Here is a 23,877-nt window from a genome sequence, read left to right on the forward strand (position 1 = left end):
ACCAGCCAGGTGAAATATCAGACTTTGGTCCCGAACTGAGAAGAAGATTTCTGGAGAACTCTAGAAGGGGAAAAGAAACATCTTGAAAACCATTTTCCATCAGTAATGTGGCATTTTGAAAAAACTTTTCCAAATGTCTTCTCACTATGGTTAACTGTACATCGAGGGTTTGTTTTTGTTTTTGGGTGGGTTTTTTTTTTGGTGTTTTTTTGGGTTTTTTTTGGTTTTTGTGTTTTTTTTGTTGTTGTTGTTGTTGTTGTTGTTTGGTTTTTTTGTTGTTGTTGTTGTTGTTGTTTCATTTTTGTTTGCTTGGGGGTTTTTTAATTGGTTTTTGGTTTTTTTTTTAACTTTAAGTAATTTGTTCATACAAGTTCCTGGGAATGTCCTGGTAAAAATAAATATGTGGACAGAGATCTAAAAGCAAGTAATCTGTATATTAAAGACATTTTACCTTCTTCATTGTTAGTAATTATTTTCCTGTGCAGAGGAGACAGCTGAAATCGGTGACATTGATTTTCAAGATGGGAGCCAACAGGCAATGTCTTGAAACTTAGTTCCCAAACTAAATCATTAGTAAGCATCTCACATCTCTGTCTATTCTGCGTTATCACATCAATGGAACATACAATCTGGAATTTGTATCCACGGCTAGTTTTGCCATTAGAAGGGTCTTCTTTGGTGATTTCATGTAATTTATCTGAGCTGCAAACACCAAGGCTGTGAAAGATTAATGTGATATGATACCTAAAATTAAGTTGGAAGCAATTATAAAAAGGGTGGATTTTATATATCTTACTGACATTGCCTACAAGTAAATTACATACAGGAGCAACTTTACATTCATGGTTTGTACCTGTCTGATAGAAAAAGTTGCAAAAATTTTAAAAACCTTTTGTACTTAAGTGTAGGCATTTTGAAAAAGGACTATAATAAAAAGTTTACAAGTTTTAGTGTTTGAATTATAATGCCTGCAAAGATGATGTTTCTGCTTCAACTCTTTAAAATACTGCTTGAAATGGAAATGCATTTAGGCACTTAAGGTTTGATTTATAAAATTTCTATTTACTTTTATGCAGGTTCTTTGCATAATTTACTTGGTAAAAGTAGAACAGTTTTAGTTTACATAAATCATATTATTCTTTACTTTTTTCATGGAAACTCTTGTGGATGCTATGACATCATTCTTATTTCAAAAATATGCTTTAAGACAAAAAGGGTTGAAGGTGTGAAAGAACTGTGGTAATCTCAGACTCCATAAGCAGATTGCACTGCAATATATTTTATTTAAAGAAAAATAGTAGAAATATTTTACAATAACATGCAGAAAGTAGAGTTGCCTGGAGAAAGGTAAGAGAGAAAAAAAAAATTCCACTTTGAAACAGTGTGTTTGGTCTGATTTGGCACTTCCAGGATATTCACTCTGATGTTCTTTGCTAGGGGATGTCTCCATTTTCTGAAGATACATTGTTAAACAAAATAGGGTTAAGTATAACACAGGATAGCTTAGCTGTCATCTAGTTTCTCAGTGATACCCATGACACCTGTGAGTAAATGACTAGAGTATAAGCAGAAAACTGATTATCACTCTGTAAGTGTTCCCAAATTCTATCACATTCTAGATTTGGGTCAGAGGGGAGAATATAATTTTCCATTACTGTATTTTCTGTAAGAAAAGGCCAAACACAACAAACTAAGAACATACTATTTGAGATAACATGGAAACATGTTTCCATATAAACATGGAAAATGAGACAATTGATCTGATGACAGTTGGCATGTAAAAAAATTATGTATCCAAAAACTCTTTTTTTGTCTTGGTTTTACACTGGAAATTTCTTCTCACATCAGGTTCACATTAAGTACCAGAATCTGCAGGCTGGAACTGTCAAAATTAAGTCCTACCCATCACAGGAGAATAGAATTAATAGAATAGAACAGAATAGAATAGAATAGAATAGAATAGAATAGAATAGAATAGTCCATATATCAAGGGGGTTTATACAAAAGATATAATGAACTTTTTACCATGGTCCATAATGGCAGGACAAGGGAAAACAGGAAGAGGGGAGATTTAGATTAGCTATTAGGAAGAGATTCTTTACTGTGAGTATTGTGAGGCACTGGAACATGTTGTCCAGAGTAAGTGGTGCTTGTCTGGGTTCCTCTGGTTTACAATCTTACATGTTGCAAAGTCCAGGTTGATGTCACTGGAAATGGCACCAGTCTTTGCTTGATAGTCCATCAATTACTGTAAATGCTGAGGTTTGTTTCCTGTCATTTTCTCCACATTTATTTGTTCAGGTGTGTGTCTCCTTAGATGTTTGGGGTTTTTTTTTTGGTTTCCCTCTTATCCTTTAGTTTCCTTCCTAGATGACAAGGTGTGCTGACAGATAACCTTGCTGGAATAAATGGTCTTACAATCTCACTTGCCTTCATCAATTAGTGTGGGCAACCACGTTTTGTTCTTATGACTGCTCTGTATGTTTTGTTTATGACTTACTCCTCTTCTCATTAGGTCTTTTTGCATTGAGAAAGCACCTTAACCAGATATTCTTAAAGAAGGAGTCCCTCTTCTGTCATATACTACTACAAATATGACTAGAGAGGAAAAGTTGCATCATTTCTTCACCAAGTTATGATTCTTTCACTCCTCTTCTATCCCTCTTTCTGCTCATATGCAGAAGCACCCAAAATATTAAAGGAAGCTTAAGACAAAAACGTTTCAAATAACCCTAATAACAACAAAAGAACTATGCTTTTATACTTTCTCAGCTGTTTATTCTTTCAAGCAATGTCAGTTCAAACTGTGCTTTCCCCTAAGTATTAAATAAATGTAGAAGCGTTGGGAGCATTAAAATAACACTAGGCAGTCTCTTAATGTACTTTGCAGTAATTTTCCTTTCATCCTGAACTGCTATGTGTTGTTATCATAACTATCATGAGAAAGAAATCTCTGCTACTCATAAGGACTGTGAACCCACATTCCATTTGGATGAATTTGCACAACATAATGTTTCCAGGGTTTATACCAGTGGATTTTTTTTCTTGATCTTGAGATCCATATCTCACAAACTCTTTCCTAAAACAATTCAAGTAGATATTAACCCACCTCTTTGTAGTAACCAAAGCACACATATTTTCATTTTTTTATTTTCTTCCCTGCAGCATCTCAATATCTGCACTCAGATTTTTCAATCTACCTGCAGCAGATATTACACAATGGCACAACATCACTTTTTCAGCTCTGTTATAATTTATTGGCTCATCTAAAATTGGCAGTTTGCAGCTTTTCTACATCTCACTGTAAGCACATAGGTCTGGATTTTAAAATGTGAGCTAACATTAGTGTGAACTAATAATAACTAATTAACCTTGTTGAAATCGTTGCTAATCAACTAGTGAAATGTCACAGATGCAATGTGTAAGCACATATGTGTATTTAAAATGCAATATATGCTTTATATTTGTCTAGCTGATAAATATGAATATAGAAATGTGTGTATACATAGATATTTGTATACATGTGTATGTACATATACACATAAATTTTGAATTTCTCAGCCAGTCATTATTCCCAGGCTTTTATACTTAATGTCACTCTATATAGGACTGATTTATTTGATGCCTTATGATTCTGACTCTCTCTCTCTCTATGTTCATTGGGCCATATTTGTACAAGGTTTTATAAGGTAGCAGCTGAGCCAGGTAATAGTGGGGGATTCCAAGGCTGAGAAGTACACTGAGATCTTCTGACAAAGGAACATGTCATGTGAAGGAGATGTGAACCACAGAATTTGCAAAATATTGTAATGGTCATTGGCTGCTGTTAGCCTCCAAATTTCCCTCTGTTAAATTAAATCTTACATTATTTTTCTTTCTCTGGAGATGCTTGAGATAGCATCTAGAGGTTACTCTGAACTTTCAAGGGACTGGCTCCTCCTGCACTAATTTGACCATGAATCTCTTTGCCATCAGAAGGTGAATCATTGATTCTTTCAGAATATAGACTGAAGAGATGTAAAATTTTGTATTTAGTAGACTGTCTCCTGACAGGTTCAGTTAGGTAGGTTAAAAAGCTCCAATTCTTATGAAGATTTTCATGAAAACAATACAAAAATTGTCTCAATAATTCATGATTGTAAGGTCTCTTCTCTAGTCCTGTGAGAGTAATATCAAGAAAAATGCACTTATTCTTCCTACACAGCAATCTACTTACTATGAACCTGTCATCACAACTGCTTTAAGTCTGATGGAGAACTACAGAAATTGCTAAGGAACTGGATTGACATATGGCTTTTGCTACCCTGCATGAAGTCCAAAGGACACAGGTCTTCCCATGAAATCCAATCTCTCACATAAAGCAGTTTTGGATTTAAAAAAAAAAAAAAAACGAAAGTTCACGAGAAAAAAATAGTTGTAAGTTTTCAAAAGAAGTTTATTTTCTCTTCTGTATCTAGCTGTAGTATTACCTATCTGAGACTTAGAAGGGTCAGGAGCTTTGATCTCTTTTTTCTGAAAGAATTAAAGGGGTCTTGTGTTATCAGCACCTATCAGCTTTAAGATGTGGTACAATATTTCCTAGGGTGCTGTTCTTTGTTGCTCTTTCATGAGCCACATTACCATATGGATCAGCCCTTGGTGGCAGTCTGTATCTCCATAGCACTTCTATTCTAAGGGAATTATTATTTTAATTATTGCAGCTTCCATTTTATTGGAACTCTTAATCCAAAATCAAGGGTATTCTTCCATACTGAGAGTATGAAGATTCCTCATCTTCCTTTCCATCCTGGAGAGCATACCCTGGGGTGTACAACTTTAAAAGCATCTTGACGGATGGGGGAAGATTTGTAGGAGTAGAAAAACAGACTTTGTTCTAAAAAAAAATTTTTTTTTTTAGCTCTACATTGGAAAAATACTGGCATGCTGATATATAAGCAATAAGACTGCAATTTAGCAGGAGAAAGAGCAAAAAATTCCAGCATTTGAAACTTAAAAGTACTGGTTTTTATGGGGTATAAACATCAACTTCACAGAGAGGGAAAACAACGATTTGAGGAACTTGTCTAGAGAATGCGTACAAATTTTTCTTATTATTATTTAATTTTTTTAGAGGTATCTATTTAAAAAAATTAATTTTAAAAATTTATGTGGTTCACGTTACACTGGAGTTATAGTAGATGATTGGGATGGTAATTCCTTATTTATCACTTCTTAATATACCTGAAGGTGTTTAAAAATGCCTTCTATAATTTTGACTCCTGCATTGTGTGTTGTGAACAATATGGCAGCTATTCATTTGCTGAATGCTGGCTAAAGACAGTAAAGATAAAACTTTCACAAATGATCCTTCATTAGGAGCACTTATGACAGCTTGATTTATTGATATACCTTAAGGCACGTAGTCTGATTAGTTGCTTGACTTTGACATACCATCTTTTTACTCACAGGATCTCTGAAATTTGCCTTTTCACATTTTCTCTTCTCCAGTCAACTGCTTACAAGGTACCTGATTTATTCTCTGTGACAATCCTAGTACTAACCTTGCCATGTCCAACCATATAAAAGAGATTCTGACATTTAGATATAAAGTAAGTGGCCACTAATGTTACCAAAAATATTAGCTATTCATTTTTATTTTCCCTATATTTTAGTCCTAAAATCTCCAGTACCAAGAGGCAGCTTGCTATCTTTACTGGCAGAAAGTTTCCTTGGAGAGATTCTAAACTTGATCAGACTGGGCAACTTGATCAAGGTTAGTCCTGCTTTTAGCAAATGATTGTGCATGATCTCCAGGCATCCCTTCCAACCTGAATTATTACATGACAGCTTTATGGAAGAGAAAGGAAAAGTTTCTTAGAGAAAGTCAGACTCCAGTTCCAAGTCTAAATTAAAGTTAACTTGCTGTAGGCTGGATACCTGTGACTCAAATTTGGCCATCCACACCTACTGTCCACCAAATAGAAAAAACAATCCAAGATATCTTTTTGCATTAGGTGTGAGCATGAAACAATATAACACAGAATTGGCTTGAACTGCTGATAGTTGCATGCAGACAGACAGTCCTATGGAAGGTGGTGACACATGCAAGGGAAGCTGGAGCCACGAAGCTGTGTCTCTGCACAAAGCTCTTCTGCATTTCCAGTTTCAAGGGTGGACAAAACCCAGCATTGCTGTGTTCTGCAGTTACATACTGTGAAGAGCAGCAGCTCCTAAACTGTTTTCCTCTGCAGTGTTAATGTTGATAACTTTCCATACCTACAAATGTTGAGCACTGGTCTCGATGCTGTTTCAGTGGAAAGAGTTGAATGCCCAGCAATTATGTAGACAAAAATGTAACAAAATAAGTGTATGACTCACAGCTTGGTTTTTGAGGAGATAATATCAATAAAATTCTTGCTGATGTAAATGAGAGAAAAATTTAAGCTTACAAAAATAATGTCTTCCTGTCTCTAACAGGGACCACACAGTGATTAGATTACATTTGTCTGATGGAAGTGAAATTAGTTGCCAGGGTGTGTTGAATGTCACAACTTTCCCCTGAGATCCTTGTATTTGTCAACATTTGCCCATGTCAACATTGCCCATTTACCCAAGCTGGAGAGGTTCATGCTTTTAACATTAAGAGACTTTGACTGACTGTGTCACAGTACCTAAATTGCAGTATTTTTTTTTTTTAAAACATTGAGGCAAGGAATTACTTCTTTTTCATTATTTCAATAATAATTTCAAAATATTTTAAAGGCTCTTTAAATATAATTATTTATATTTACATGGTAATATGGCAATGTTTAAGAGGTAGAAACTAAGCACTTGGACACGTAGTAGATAACAGTCTGCTGATGAGATCAATTTATCCCATGAAAGGACAAATTGATATTTTGTCCAGTTTCAGGCCCACCAGTAAAGACATTAGGAAGCTCAGGAGAATTCAGGAGAATCCACCAAGTGGTGAGGGCTGGAGCACTTGCCACCTGGAAAGAATATGGGGGAGCTGGATTTGTTCATCCTGGAGCAGAGATGGGACCTAGCAGTATCTCCCCAGAGCCTAACGGGAGGTGCACAAGACTTTTCAAAATGGTGATTACCAGGAAGGAAAGAGAAAACAGGCAAAAACTGAGTGAAAATCATGAAAAGAAACATTTTCTCTATGAGTACAGCTAGGCAGTAGCACAGGTTCCCCAGAGAGGTTGTGCAGTATCTGTCCTTGGAGATTTTCAAGACCCGACTAGAAGAAGTCCCAAGCAACCTGGTCTAACATTTTGGATGACCTTATTTAAACAAGGAATGTGATCAGGGACCTCCTGAGCCCACTCCACCCAGAATTATTCTCTCATCCTTTGATTTTTCTGACTTCCATATTCTGTGTGTCCCTCCTTTTGCTAAATAAATTTGACTGTGTTACTGCAATAAGTATCACATCTGTATTGTTAAATTTAAGTGAAATATACATCAGGGTAGGGCTGTGAAGTGCAATATTTTCAGTTTATTCAGAAGACAAACAAAGACATTTATTTTCATTTTCTGCAAGATGGGCAGAAAGCACTTTGACACCAATTTGAATTACACAGAGAAGCTGGAATAAAGAAACCAGTACTTCTGTGTATTGAATTAGATATAGAAAATACATTTAAGGGTGGCTTGAGTCCTTCACTGTAGGAATAACATAAGATAGAACATTCATCACCTAGCTTCAGATTTTTGAACTTATTTTTGGGAGGGGATTTACTGTTAGTTTAGGATTTTCAGCAACTGATGTTTGTTTGGGGGAAAAAATCAAAATAAAGAGTGAGCAGAGTAAGAGAGTTTTTCCCCTAGTCCTTTGAGCTTGCTTGTTATGACAGAGTATCTAAATGACAAACTGTCTCTTCAGGTTTTAAAAATTTGGTTGAATGTATAGTTAAGGGGTAGAAGACATAAAGTATCCTCAAGAAATATCAGCTTTAGTTTTAAAATACTGCCCTGAAAAGAAATGAAAGACAGAAATTTAAACTTAGAGGAAAGAGACATCTACACAGTGGGACTTGTGTCATCTGGTCCTGTGGCACTGTGGCATTTGAAGGTCAAATTGCAATGAAAGCTCTGACTCCATTGGTCACAATTCCTTACAGGGGGACAAAAGATGAAAGCAGCTCTGTTTCTCCATATGTGACCTGCTGCAAACATACTTCTTACTAGTGGAGATGTTGAAGGACATCAAGTCTCAAGCAAAAAGCATCCATGTTCTCCCTGATTTTCCCCTTCTACCTTGATGCAGACAAACCTTGATGCAGACAAATGTTCTGCCTTGATGTCTGTCACAAGGAACAGCATATTCTTCCCTGCTTATCACCTGACCAGCATTTCTACATATCCTCTGCATCATAAAATATAGATATATGTCCTTCACCTGCCATCCTTCCCTTATGAAACAACAGATTCATGTCCCAGGATTTATGGGATTAAACAACATACAGAGCATAAAAAAGAGTATTTGTCTACTGCACTTGTTCTTTCAAAAATTAATTACATTAAAATTTGCAAAGGAATTGCAAATTCCTCCCTTTTAATACTGTTTTTATGCTGTGACCAGTAAGAGTAAGCACACCTTTTGGAAATGTTACATAGTGTAATGTAAGTGTTGGCAAATTTCTTTACTGTAATATAGAGTATGGAAAAAATGGTAATTATTTTAGTCCACTATAATGAAATGGTTTTTCAAATTTGTATTTGTATTCTAAACACAAGATTATGATTTCGGCCTAAAGCAGATGTCCTGCTGTTCCTTCTTGAGAGAAATGTTCTATATTATTTTTTCTGAGCTACACCTGAAAATTTTCTCTCAGACCAGAAGGCATACTAAGCTTGACCTTCCATGTCCAGCAAAGCAATTCGAGTCCATATGTAAAGCTAGCATTCATCTGTAGAACACTTACTTTTGGAAGAGTCTTACAAAAGCTTCTGGAATCAGATGCCCCATAAAAATATTCATGTTGCACAAGCAAATGAAAAAGAACCTTGTTTCAGAGTCAGTCAGAATGACAGCCTCTGAAAGGTTGTTTAGCTCTGTGTTTTCTGAATGACAATTCATCATTCCACAGTAAATATGTGTGCCTGCCACGAATACACTGGAAGGGTACCAGAAATTGTATGCATGTTTTTGTCATTTATATAATTGACTAGTGTAGACCCTCATGTGAAACAACCTTGGAATATATTCTCAAATGCATGAGTACACATATGCTTGAATAAATCACATTTTGCCTTTTCTTATTCACACAAGAACATAAAACACAAGCACACGGTAAGGTCTGTGAACCTGCCCTGGGACTTTTTAACCTGAGATACATTAAGGTGAATGCTTAGGGTGATGCTAGCTAAGCAATAGACACTCACTTGCCTTTACCAAAATCTATTCAAATGTTTAAACTTTTTTTTTTAAATTACATTTCATGAAAGATTACTTAAGTTAATGATTCTGGAAATTACATTTCACATTATATAAGAAAAAGGCCGGTCAGGAGCTATTTTATCAAAAAGCTACTGAGCAGTCTGCTGGAGGTAAACAGAATTTTTATTGCCCTCATCACCAAAGTATTTGACATGCCTTCTCTACAGGCATTGTGCCACGAGCATCTGTGCCAGCTCTACTGAAAAGCATGTCTATAAGATCTAACAAGACTGACCAGTCATTCTCGTCTACAAAATGCTTCAGGAAATCACAAGTCTTCTGGAGAAATTCACTGCAGTAATATAAGAGGACAAAATGACACTTCAGAAAAACCATAAAGAAAATAAAAGTGGAAGTCCATTTATTTTTCCAGTAATCCAGTGACCAGGAACACAACCATTCCATTGACTAGAAAACAAAGAACCCAAATAAAGTGGGGGATAAACAAAAGTAATATCAAACTAATGAAAAAAAGTTGTCATAAAAGGGTGTATTTTGTTGAATGACTTAACCCTATTTATGTTGTATTAAAATTAATATTTTACAAGGTAAACTTTTTGAAAGAACTGATTTCTGTTGTTCTATGAGATGTCACTGTATTATTTTAATTTCCATTATCATATTATTTTTTCTTGTGTCTGTTTATTTTGCCTTTGGCCTCCTGAGTCTGGTATTTGGGCAAGGGTGTGTGTGTGTGTATTTTTTTACAATAGTTATTTCCAAACTTCATTTTGTGCTGTCTCAGAAGTTGTTATGGCCCACATTGCATCTCCAGCTTCAAGTGTTTAGTTCAAATCTTCATAAAAGCACTAGGCTTTTATTGACCAAAAACACATTTTTGCAACACCTCCTATGACCCACTGAGGATTCCAGGACTGTTGGACAGAAATCAGTGTTTACAGTTTTGCTTGACAAATGTGTTTGGTGTTTGTTAAACTGTTTGAGTATTCCTTATAATAATGACTATATAATATTAATTGACCTATTATTTTGAAGGGATAGAAGTGCAGACTGGGGAACTGAAACTATTTTTTTTAACAGAGCAGCATTGAGAGTATATTCATAGGAACAGAGATTTAAAACTGCCTAACAAGACATTGGGTACTTACTTAAAAAAATAATTCAGTGCAACCTCAGGTAGTAAATAAGATAGTTGAGAGAAGTGATGAAACACAAATTATATCTTTTCACATACAACAGATTTAGCATTATTAATGATAGCCATGTATACCGACCTGCTATTTGTGTAGTTTGATTATAGATACTAAAATGTATGAGTGCATTTTCATTTTCTAAGATGTGCCAAAAAAAAACCTACTGATTGGATTGTAATTTAATAGAGTATGTCTATGGAAAATACTTTAAGAAATTAAGACTAGCTTGTTTCTTCTGTCAGCTGCACTTACATTAGAAATCATTGTTAGGATTAAAAAATATCAATCCTTCCACTTTTAATTACAAAACATTTTTAGCCTTTGTACATACATCTCATCATATGCATTTAATAAATTCCTATTCAATTCTATATTAAGAGAACGAAGCACTCAAATAATTTGGAAATGTTTTAATAATGTTGGCATTTGAAAGGAAGGAATTAACAGGAAGAAATACTCAAGCTGCATTTGTGAGGATGAGGCGCAGGTTTATACGATAAGCAAACATCTTTTCTTCTTCTACTTAAAATCAATACCTACCCAAAGGCAGCACTTCTCTGACATTACAAGTGTTTCTAAGAGAGAGAGATAGTTTCCTACACTTTTTATAAAGTCAATGCCATAAAGTAGATCTATAACAATATATCTTCCTTATTTTGAAAGCCTTTTGTTTCCACTGGAACTAAAACAAATAAGTAGAAAATGCTGGCTGATTTTGTGCATGCTGGATGAAATCTCTGAGTCATCTTAAGATGGACATTTATTGCAGCATTAAGGTGGTCCTAATTCTGTTATCCTTTTTTCTCCAGTAAGTGTCTTCCAAAGGTGCAGTAGATGATGTTCTCTGAGTATCAGTCAGGCTCAGCAAACTGAGCTGGAAGTTTCCCTCTATATGTACATTAATCACCAGACAGGTAGCCAGAAGATGGAGTCCCTCCCATTGTAAAGTTCTTCTGAAAGTCAATGTAAAATCCTTTAATACATGTAACATATAGATTTTTCTATACTGCAGAACAATATGAAATACATAAGTTGTATACAGAAGTTGCTTTAAATTTAGAGCTGTCATCTTTGGTCCTCATGAGCAGTATCTTAGCATACAATTAGTGCCACAATAAGAAAGATTATGAGGTTAAGGGCTGAATTTACCTTCGTTTAGACATTATCTCAAAACTTCTATGCTCATATCTTAATCTCCTATATAGCTTTAAAAAAATTGGTTAAATCACTGCTTTGTTGCTAAGAGTAAGAAACTGATTACTTACAAAGGTCCAACACAGTTAAAAAAATATATATATTTGCCTTTTGTTACTTTTCTGATATATATATATGAGAGGAATCCTTTACCATCTTCTACTCAGTTTTATCAGGGCACCGTAGGCAAAATAATTATGTTGAGAAAAATATCTGAAGATCAAGGAAATAGTAAATTGCCTCTAAATACACTTTATTCATTCTCCTTTAATGTCAGACTGTCAACATCATAGGCAGCTGCAATTGATCTAATTGTTTTGATTTCCTATTTAATCTGTTGCACTACTGGGATGCAATTCATTCATGTCAAGTTGACATCTAAAATAGGTCAAATGAATCAGGCCTTTGAAGTGTCTATTTCTTTGCATTGCCTTGAAAGGAAGACTAGGTTAGCTGGCTCAGACATAGCTATAAGGCAACTGTGCTTTTGTGGTAAAATGTTAGAAGGAAATAACTCCTTCTAAGAAAAAAAAAATTAAGTTCAAATAATAGGGATAACAATTTAAGATTTCATTTCTTTACATCCAAAATCATTTATGTAAAAATCAATCTCTTTTTCAGCACTAACACCAAATTGTTACCTATAAGTATAATCACATATGAACCTCCTCAATTACTAGTCACCATTATTTAGTCACTATAGCATTCATTTTAGGTTTTTTTGCATTTTATTAAGATTTGGTGGACCATAGATATTTATGATATGACTATCGGAATCAGTAAGTCTAAATACTCTAACATAATGTTTTTACTCATAACGAACTTAATTACAGTTAATTTTAATCTAAAATTTATGTTTGTATTGTTAATTGGTAACTTATAAAATCTATTTATTAGATCTATTTATTGATTAGTAGTAATTGACTTGGATAAAATGAATGTATACTACCACTGAGGTTATTCTTGTCAATAATTTACAATTACACTGATAAAGATCCCATTCATGTCCTCAGAGTGTGAAACATGTAGAGTGGTTTACAATGAATTAAACAAAATAATTGATATTAAATTACATTGATAGTATGGATGCAATTCTCCCCAGGTATTTAGGTACCATTTCCTTACATGCCACTCCTTCAAAAGAGATTTCATCAATCGTTATTAAAGTAATAACACTGCAATGATCTGCTACCATTTTCCTGTGATGTCCCACATATCACTAAAAAGCCTTCATATTTCTATTATTTTTATAGTCTTCATTTGCTATTACTTTTCACTTAAAAAATTTATGCATGAGTATTTATATTAGAAATTATATTCCTCTCTATGGAAACAATTATGCACATTTTTAAATCAGTATACCAATTGAGTCCAAGAGAACCATTTCTAGGATGAAATTCCAAGAATCACATGAAGCTTATTTGTAGGATCAGTTAAACTCACTAGGAGATGATTCAGAAACTAGGATATTTTCTTTTAAGAAAAAAAAATTATGGAAAACTCTTTTTCCTTTTCTCACCTTTAACTCCATCAGATTTTTTTTTTATGTTTAGGCATTTATCACTGTAAGATGTTTTCTGTAATGCAAATTATTCTCATAACTTTTGTCTAAAGACTTTCAGATTTATCAACCCCTTTTTACAAGTATGGAATCAGAAAAACACATCATACGTATCTGACAGAGAAGTTTTCAAAGGACCTGATTTTCAGACAGCAAAATCCCAGCACTTTTTGCTGAAAACAACTACCATTCTCACTGGAGGTGGGGTAAACAAATTACTTTTATAACATATAATGTTAACTTATCTAGAAGCTGACAGGTATGACTAAGATTTTACCCTTGAAATATTTCAGAGAAACATATGCAAAATTTCACCTGTTATTTTTTTGTTAGCTGTATTGGGTCCTTTGCAAATTAATATCACATTCAGGAACAATCCTTTCAGCACATCTGAGCTTACAGATCTGTTTATTCTAAGCTTGTCAATGATCATCTGCCAACACTGCTGCAAAAACTGTTCATCTGTAACTGCTTAATCCCTAGATTTTGTTTCCTGGATTTTCCTTTTAATATTCATTACTATCCAATTCATTTTTTACATAAATTCATAATATTAAAATCTGGAGATTCCCCTTTACAGTCTTCATTTCACTGTCTCTAATTATTTGCTCTACTTCAGTATAAAATCCAGACTATTTTTTGAACACATTGCGTCTTGTTTTCCTGAATTGAATTTTTGCTTTCTTTATATTGTCTATTCAAGACAGAACCTTGGATTCTTTTCCTGATGGTGCATTTACCCTGTTATACCAAAAGAACATCATATATCTAAAATGGCTAGACCCTTTCAACAATTGCCCCCCATATCAGAGAGTATTAGACACTCTCTGAATACCTGTTATAACTCCTTTATGGTACCTTCCTACTAGGCCAGTACTACAGGTCTGATTACTGTGACAGAAGCTTCCCTATTCCATAGAGGATTAATCTATTCAGGGCCCAAATCTTCTCCAGCCTGAAATGTATCTTTTTTTTTGTTTTGTTTTTTTAACATCTCAGTGGTTGATTTTACCCACATTACTCAATAGCTGTACCGCACCAGTGCTTATGTGTGGCAAAGCTTTGTCTAAATATAGGACTGTGATCATGGTCAATGATAGCTTTAAGTCTTAAAAATGCTGTGTAATTAATTTTTATTAATTAGGAGGAAGTATAGTTCCTTGGTAGGATGCCCAGACCTGTCCTGTTTGCAAGGTCAGTTGGCTCCTCTAGTTGGAAATATCTGCCCAGGATTGTTTTGTTTTGTTTTGTTTTGTTTTGTTTTTTAAAGGATTGTATGTTACTATGGTTAGGAGAAGCTGCAGGTTTAGACACCATGGTCTAGTATTTGGTACTCTCGAACATTGTATTGTCAGCAGTCCATGTGAGAAGAGAAGCTGTCCTGCTGTTCTTCCCCACTGCATGAGAAATACTAGCAAATTGCCCATAACTTCAAAATCAACAACCTTACAGCTTTGCTTGCATTTCGTTTCGGTAACAAAATTAATTTAAAAAAATGTTACAGCTGGGACATACTTGGTAGCAATTTGCTTTGCTCTAGGAAGGTCAGTTAAAAAGAGAAGCAATTATGAGATTGCTTAAAGAAATCAATCAGTATTGTGGAGCACCTAACCAACATAGCTCAGGAAACATATTTTAGTTTTATTTCTATTGAACTGTGGGTGATAATATATAATTATGACAGATGGCAAACGAGTCAAAAGATAGAAGAACTGCTGAAGGATTGCTGCCTGATATACATTCCTAAAGCAAAGACTGTGATTAAATCTTTGAGGAGAGGAGAGGAGGGGAGGGGAGGGTTCATCTTATGCAAGATCTCTGGCACTAATATGTGCAGTATTAGAAAATAAGTGACATAAGGAAATAACATTAGAATGCAAAGAGAGCAATAGGAGAAGTAAATGCCTTCTAGAAAGCATTTGAAACAGCTTTAGCAAAGACTTTATGAAATTATGAAACCTTCTAAGAATGCTTATCTTTTCTGTTTGGAAAAATAAATAAATATTGTGCCATTCATTTGTAACACATTACGTCATTAAAGGAATATTCAGACCACCTTCACAGGGCTATTAATTAATTAATGTCAGATTACAGATTGAAAAGATCAAAGTACATAGATGGTAATTTATAATTGCTCAGCTGACTAGTGACAATTTATTTATCTTTGATAACTCTTACTTGTAAAATTACATGCCCATATCCTAAACAGTGATTCTCAGTGGCTGATACCACCCTGATATTAAGCAAAATAACATGATCCAATACAAACTGATTTATCAAAAACATAAACTAGCATCGTATGTAACAACAAGCTGCTCCCTAGGCAACTCTCTGTGTTTGCAAGGCCTTAATTTCCAGTTGAGCTATTCAGCTAAGACCAAGGTCTTCCAGATTTACTCCTTGGATGTGTCCAAGCACTTAGTTATCTTGTCACAATTGACTTGTAGGTCATGCTGGGCACTACAACTCTTAGAGAAGATCAAATAAATAATTTCTGGGAGATTATGACCTTCTTCTTTTCTTTATGACAAAGCAGAAGTGAAGTATGGAGGCATTTATACACATCAGTCTGCCAAAAAGTCAGTGCAGCAAAATGACCTGCCTAGAGCGCAGTCAGAATTTGATATGACGTGTCTCATGGAAATGGTGTCTAAAAGACTGCAGCTGTCACTGGAACCTGGACAATCATGCCACTCTCCAAACCTTAGATCTGAACAGTGGCTCTCACATATTTGTCTCAGTTCATGCATTCTGAAACAAATTATGAAAAATTCAGGGGAGAAAAAAAAAAGACTAGTGGCTGAAAAACTATCAAACATCTTACATATTATCTTCATAACAGGGACCCTGGGAGGTCAGGCTCTTCTTTCATTTCCTGCAGATTCTTTGTCTGTATCATGCCAGCAAGATAGTCTCAAATACAGATACTGTGGAACTTGTAAAGTTTTTAATTTAGGTGAGCTCAGTGCCATCACTTCTGAACTTGGGAAAGCTTACTTCCATTGCCACCATTATATTATTTTAGGAGTAGAATCCATGAACTAAAAGTAATAAAAACATATTAAAAAAAATGTTTTAGTGCACTTTCTATTATGAATTGGCTCAATGAAATAACAAGTTATCTTTAATGAGTTGTTCACCCAGAGAGTAGGAAAAGGTTTTTTCTGTCTACTTCTGTTACAGCTTCCTATGAACCACAACTCCTACGCAGGAATTTTCCAATAAACTGTATGGAGATTAGTCACTGTACATTTCATATCACATCATATGATAAGAAATTGTATTATGATACACAGTTGTTCTGTGTTTAATCTTCCAAAATCCCATGGATTTTGGAATGGCTGTGATCTTTAATTACTGATTAAAAGAAGGAAAAGTCACATTCATTTGAAGAAAGTCATAACAAAATGAAAGATTGTTTACAATATATCCTTGAATATTTATAATTAATTTAATTGAAAAAAAAAGTTACTAAAAGAGAAATCAACAAAAAGGGAAGGAAGACTCTTAGGAAGAAAGGGGAAAAAAAAAAGTAGAATAATGTGCACAGGATTTATACAGCTTAGTATACCACTCAGTGTCAGGAACTTCTGTGGAAAAGGTTGGAAATACAAATGAGTGTTTCTCAAGATGCAGATAGCATTATGTAAAACAATGTGCTTAAAAAAAATATATTGCATATATCACTCAAGTGAAAAAATCTGTTTTGCTGAGAAGCACTGAAAGCAGTACTAGTTATTGGCCCACTATATTTTGGTGGTTAAATGTTGGAATCTGCATTTGAAAATTTTTCATTTGTTGTTTAAGAATGGTTTCTTATTTGTTTGGTTTTAGTTGTTGCTTCTAAATGACAGAATGAAAGGATGAAAAATGCTTAACTATAATATTTCCACTTGATTCTGTGTTTTGTCTGAAAATTGCATTATGCAGACATGAAAGACAGCTGAGAAGAACGCTGAAATAATTCATAAGAGAAAAGATGAAACCTGACAGACGCAGAATGATTATAACTAATTAATCATAACCATCAGCAACTGTAACCATGACCATCTTAATTATTGTGAACTTAACATGCCAAGTTGAATCATATAGTAGCTCTGTAGTTTTCAACATAACTTGTTATTTTATTCTGTATGTAAATATTTATTCTAATTCACTTTGGTCCAGTGGTTCAGGATTTATGAATGCAGAAATCCTATTGAAGTTCAGGGAGATTTTTTGGTACGAATTCCCTTTTTTCTCAAGGCTCTGGGGAGAATTAAGCTTTATTGATGATACTCATGGTATTAATTGATGTTATTGAAACTAGGCATAACAAAAAGAAAAGTTCTTCAGTGCTATGAATTTCCTCAGCCTTCCTGGGGTATCTCTCCATGCAAGATTAGATTATAGAAAAAGTGAGTAGTTAGACAAGACAAAACAGTGGAAAAAGCATAACAATTCATAATTTAGATGAAATCTGTGTAGCATCACAAGTAGTGAATATTTTAATTGAAATGTAGGATTCTCTTTTAAAAATTATGGCTTGGTAAATAGGGAACTAGTCTATTTTTGTCTCATAAAAAGTTTAAGTTTTTAAATTACCAATAATTAATAAATAGAAATCATCCAATTTGGGAAGGAAATTGAAAAGAAAAATTGTACTAGATTTAATACATGATTCTATAAATCAATTTAGGGAATAGTTATATATATTAACAATTGAGATACAGTACAATATAATAATAACAACACAAATAATACTTATAATGCTAAAAATAGTAATACAAATTGTAATTAAAAAGGAGAAAACAGAAAGAGAAAAGAATAAAACCCAAAGGAGGCAAGAGTTATTGCACAGTGCAGCTGTTCACCACCCACTGACTGATGCCCAGCCCGTCCCCCAGCAGCGATCGGTGCCTCCCGACCAACTCCCCCAGTTGATGCACTGAGCTCTGTGCTACGGAATATTCCTCTGGCCAGCTCGGGTCAGCCGGCCTGGCCGTGCTCCCTCCCAGCTTCTTGTGCCCTCCTCACTGGCACAGCATGAAACACTCAAAAGTACTTGAGTTGAGATAATCACTGCTCAGCAGCAATGAGCACATCAATGTTTTGTCAACATTATTCACATAAATCCAAAACACAGCACGGCACCAGCTACTAAGAAAATTAACTCAATTTCAGACAAAACCAGGACATTAGGATAGTTAATTTTTTCTCTAATATATTGCATTATGATAGAATGTATTTGCCACACTTATGGATTCATGACTTCACTGTGATAGAAAATGTAAAAAATATAAAAGATGTTTCTACTTACAAGGTAAAACAGCTAGACAGAGCCATGATATACAACTAATAAACAACAAACCAGGTATCATTAAATTGTTATAATTTATAAAAATTATATAAATAGAAATACATCATTGAGGACTGAAAAATGCTCCTTTATTTGACTATTTATCTGCCTTTCACAGTGAAAATTTAGTTCAGGGATAATGAATCAATAATGTATACATTAAATTTCATGCTGATACATGTACGTAAAAAAGTGGTTTGTTTTTGCAACACATCCATGGATCACCATTATTCAAAGACCTTTAATTTTTTTTCTGAGAAAAAAATATCTGGTAGTATCTGAGAAAGATTCTGATTATGCTAGTTTAAATGTAAGTACAGTATCTTGTGTGTCCTTTCTGTGCTTTTCACATTTTCAGAGAGAAATCTTTAAACATTCTCCTGAGTTCCTTGTCACCTTTTGTCAGCACTCCCTGAAAAAATCTGTGTATTGACCCCCGTTCCTTAAAACACTTTAAAGGCTCTGCAGATGTGCAAAGAAAGAGGGTTGTTGTCATGCAGGCTTGGACTGTATCATTGTTTCTCTGTGCTCTCTCTATTTCTGTTTTTGCATAGTAACTTCTCTGAGAAAAAAAAAAAAACAAAAAAACAACCTTTCCCACATCATGTCAGCCTGATCATCCATGAAGAATTAAAACCTTTCTGGTAATAAATAATAACAGCAGCAATGATAATAAGCATTATACATTCTAAATTGTTTGAATCTTGCCCTTATTTTGTCACCTAAAAGTCATATGGTAATGTGATTTTTGAAAGTTCAAGATATATGCTTTCCCATTATCAGTGGTGAGATGATGTTTCTGTCATGGTAGAAATCTTTTTTCTCAAACTTCCTTTCACACTTTTTCTAGTAAATAATTTTAGCTTTAAAAGTTACACTTAGGTCAAATGAGTGACCCTACTATTACAGCTCTATTTAATCTGGTATTCCTAGAAAATAAATGTATGTCAATACAAAATAATCTATTAATTTTCTTGGACTGTTGGATATTCTGAATATTGTTTTTAATTTATCAGATGTAAAACTTTCCTATTCAAGCACATGTGATATCTTTTCAATACCCACCTTTCATTATTCTATAGCTTGTGTTTGTGGATTATTAAACAGAATATTTATATTTTCCATTGTTTAGAGTGTACAGTCAAACCATGTTTTTGGTTTAGGTTGTAATGGGATTTTGAAAAACATGTTTTGCTGGAATTCTTTTCCCTGTAAATCTTACCTTTTTAAAGAGCTACAATTCCATCTCAAGGTCTATTTCTTAGTCCTGTCTTTCAAATCCAAGGAGAGGAAGGCTACCGTCTCTTTGTGACAATGCAATAAATAAGTTTGTCCTTGGCCTGACAGAAGAATCTCTCCTTGTGTAGAGCTATTTTTACCTTATTGGAAAGAATATTGCCTGCTTTATACTTGTCTTTTGGTATCTTCAGGATATGTCTTTAAACATTTTAATGCATATCATATTATGTCCATTTTAAACTCCATAATAAATTTGCATATAAAACAGTTTAAACTTACAGAACTGGGCTGGCAGAGGACATTGTTCTGCACCAATCTAATTTCTACTTTAAAGCTAAATTGACTGGTTTAAGTCACTGATAATGAGGTAGAGAGACTTTTACAGCTTCCATGCTAGGTTACTAAGCAATAATTGCCTACAATAAAAACAAGATCTGTTTTTCATCTTTAATTTGATCCTAATTTCATAGCAGTTACCCCTCGACTGTTGAATGGGTCACAAAAACCTGTTGCCCCCATTAGCTGCAGCAAGCTGATGCACACTGTGACTCAATGATCTCTCCTGCACATACCTAAAATGCAAACTGCAGTGAAGGTGACTTGGAAGGCCATTAAGTGATAAAAACTGCTCCACCTTTTCTAAAACTCATTCTGTCAATGGCAGAACATTTGCCCTTTTATTTAAATGGGGTTTTTTGTTGTTAGATCTGCAAAAGTTTTTGGTTGCTTTGACTGCCTTGAGGTTTTTCTCATTTATTTCCCTTTACTCTTTCGCTTTCTGTGGAAGTCCTTTTCTACTGAGTCTTGTTAAAACTGATAGTCTTGTGGTGGTGTCATTGTTCCACAATGCATAGCAATACATAGGTATATGTGCTGAGAGAAACCCATTCTTTTGCTCATCTCCAAAACATGGAAATACTGTGGAGAGATCTGGACTACCTGGCAGCTCCTTTGGATCAGATATATATATGGTTTTCCAAAGTTTATAACTTCTCTCAAAGATCAAATACTTCACTAAGCTAATGTAAATACATTTGCAGTGTAAATTTGACATCCAGAAAGCACTGCACCAAACCCATTGCATTAAATATCTGGCATCATCAGTAGCTCTGGAACTTCTCTACTATTTCTCTTTTACAGTGGAAACCACTCCTGTTTCACAGGTTGTACACTAGTAACACTGTATAATTTTTTTAAATTGAATAATTTCTCAGTAGTAAAGGAAATGCCACATGCACTCCATCTAAATGTGCCTTGTGTGATTTATATATATATTGTTAATAATAAGTTACAGTAGACATGGTGGCTGACATTTAACTACATTTTTTCAAAGTGGTCAGTGCTGTTTCTTATGTTAAAAAGTATGGGAGTCATGTAGCTGAACCCCAGGAACTGCTTTGAAAATAACATAGTATGTATTACCATCTTTGCCACTAGCACTGAGATATGAGTAAATCAATCTTTCAGGGCAAAAGATGAACACCTATGGAGCACAAGAAGCCATTTTCTTATCAATCAACTATAGACATCATAATAAGATGAAGGACAGACTCATTCTGTGTGGGTATCACACTTGTTGCAGGTTTATATTGCAGCAAGAGTAGTGAACCGAAGGCTGCTGTCACCGTGTGAGAGGTTACAGTTCCCACCTCTAAAGCTGGGTTCTGTCCATCCTTTCTCTTATTAGCTACCTCTTTAGAATTTTAAAGTAAAATTAAAGGTGTTTGTACAAAATTTTAGTAGCTGCCTTTTTTTTTTCCAGTGCAGATAGATATGTAATGGCTGAGATTTACAATAAAGTAATTAAATTTTCAATTAATTTGATTTTTCCTTATTGGGTTTATTACTTCAATGTGGGAGAACTGCAAGTATGATCCTTCACCTTTCCTTCCTTTAAAGCTTCTCTACATTTATTTGTTTTACAGCTAAATCTCTTCTTTTGTACCTGCTAATCCTTTTTCTGACGTATGCTAACAAGAAATCCAGTACAGAACCAAGAGATAGCCAAAAAAAGCTGAAATTCAAAGCTCTTTGATACTCTCCTCTTCTAGTTTGAAAGTAATTGTTTTCAACAAATAGAAACTTGAGTCATACATAGTACTTTTATTTTAAAAGAAAGAATATATTTGTTTTTCATTCGGTGAAAAAAAAAAAGTATATTTTATTTCATCCCAATGCATATTCAAAGCAGAAAATGGAAGAAAAGATATTCAAAGGTTGCTGTAACTAATAGGAAAATAGTATTTAATCACCTGAGGACTTAACTAAGAAAATTTCAATTACAAGATGTTCTGCCATCCAAACTTTTCATGCAGGGATGTAGCAGCCCACTATTTTCTGGACATAAAATAATAATTACTTTTCTGTAGAATATGCTGTCAGGTAACATGCATTAGGAGACACTTTTAAGAGAAATTACACCAGAATGTATTCTAAAGTATGGCATGCTGATTTTAATATGCATTACAATATTTAAATTTTTAATTATCTATTAATTAGCAAAAATTTTCAAACTTTTGTAATGTAACTCTAATTTTAAAAAGAATTCTACTGGATCCTACAAACCTTTTTCTTATTCAAGCATGATACCTATTGTTGAAATCAAAACACTAACTTATTTTGGCCAAAGACAGCACAAATTTTAATACATTTAAATTTTAAACTTCTTGCTGTACCCAAAACATAATTTATAAATGTGGAAGAAAAATCAACTCAAATTACTTTTGAAAATCATTGGACTTCAGTTTTATGCTCTACTAGGTCTGAAGCAAGGTGAGGAATTTCAGGATCTGATATAGAAAAGCCAACTGAGAGCAGTTAAGATAGGAATAATTCTGCTCCACCCGTTCCAACTGTTTGTGTTGTCTGGCTCATCCCAGCACTCTGGGCTGTATGCAGAAATTAGGAAGTACGGCTGCAGGTCAGTGTCAGTGAGAAAAGCTCCCACTGGCCCAACCTACTCATGTTTCTAATCCTCATTTAATGCTTGCTGAAGCTTCTGTATCCTTTTCAAAGATATCTCATTGCTGCTCTCTTCACCTTGATCCACACCAGATTGAAAATAGTCTGGAAAACCCCTGAGAGAACAGAGGTTTTAAACGCTGTCACTGGCTATGAGGAATGGGTGAAAATACCAGTCTGAAGGCAGAACTGGTATCTCTTTAGAACCGATATAAATGCTAGAGCATTGCTCTCCACCCCAAATATGAATCCATGTTGAGTGTTCTGTGTGGTAAATGGAATAATAGGATCTTCTGGTTGAGAGGCTTTAAATAATCACAATGAACTGCTCATAGCAGTGCCCTACAGCTTTATTCAAAAATTTTTATTCTAATAGTGAAATGTTTCTTATTGCCCTGATAGAGGGAAACTTTTGGAGGGAAAATATGTTTACCTACAACTGGTTTGGGCTTATAGCATCAGAGAAATCAGAAGGAAAGTATTCAAAAGAGTAAATGTGTAGAAAAGTTCTATAGTTTTAGAACCAATGTGTTGACTTTTCTTTCTGTCATCACCATGTCCTGTGTGCATTGTCTATGTGGGATCTGCAACATCATCAGTCTGAATGTTAGCCAAGATGTCCCCTCCAGTTTTATTTCTTCTTTTTCACTGTGTATGATTTTCTTCTACCGAAGGAGAATGGAATTTTTTGTAATGGAAATAGCTTCGTTTTTCAGGCCCTCCTATTATAGATCAAGGTATGAAGAAAGGAAAAGTCAGCTTTAAAAGAGGAAATAAAATGTAAGTCACAGTAGCTACAAAATTTTAAATTTTTGGTATGTAACTAAAATGCTCTGTTCTTTTGATAGATCTGGGGAATTTTAGCGGTCGGACAAGAAGTGCTGTATCTGTACGTGAAGGCCAAGGAGTTGTTCTGATGTGCTCCCCTCCACTTCATTCTCCAGGTACAGTAGGCTGCAGCCTGTATTCATGCTCCTCCTTTACAGTTTCCTCATTATTGGAT

General features: G+C 34.5%; 1 protein-coding gene across 1 annotated transcript in view; it reads left to right on the forward strand.

The window, feature by feature from the left end:
- CNTN5 (contactin 5) overlaps positions 1-23,877 on the forward strand; it is a 269,832-nt gene that overhangs the window by 68,457 nt on the left and 177,498 nt on the right. Inside the window, exon 5 of the mRNA XM_041417056.1 lies at positions 23,723-23,818. Coding sequence (XP_041272990.1) covers positions 23,723-23,818 — 96 coding nt within the window. The remainder of the gene's footprint in view (positions 1-23,722; positions 23,819-23,877) is intronic.

The sequence above is a fragment of the Onychostruthus taczanowskii genome, unplaced genomic scaffold (genome assembly GCF_017590055.1).
Source record: "Onychostruthus taczanowskii isolate IOZ18803 unplaced genomic scaffold, ASM1759005v1 scaffold54, whole genome shotgun sequence".
In the NCBI taxonomy this organism is placed as follows: domain Eukaryota; kingdom Metazoa; phylum Chordata; class Aves; order Passeriformes; family Passeridae; genus Onychostruthus; species Onychostruthus taczanowskii.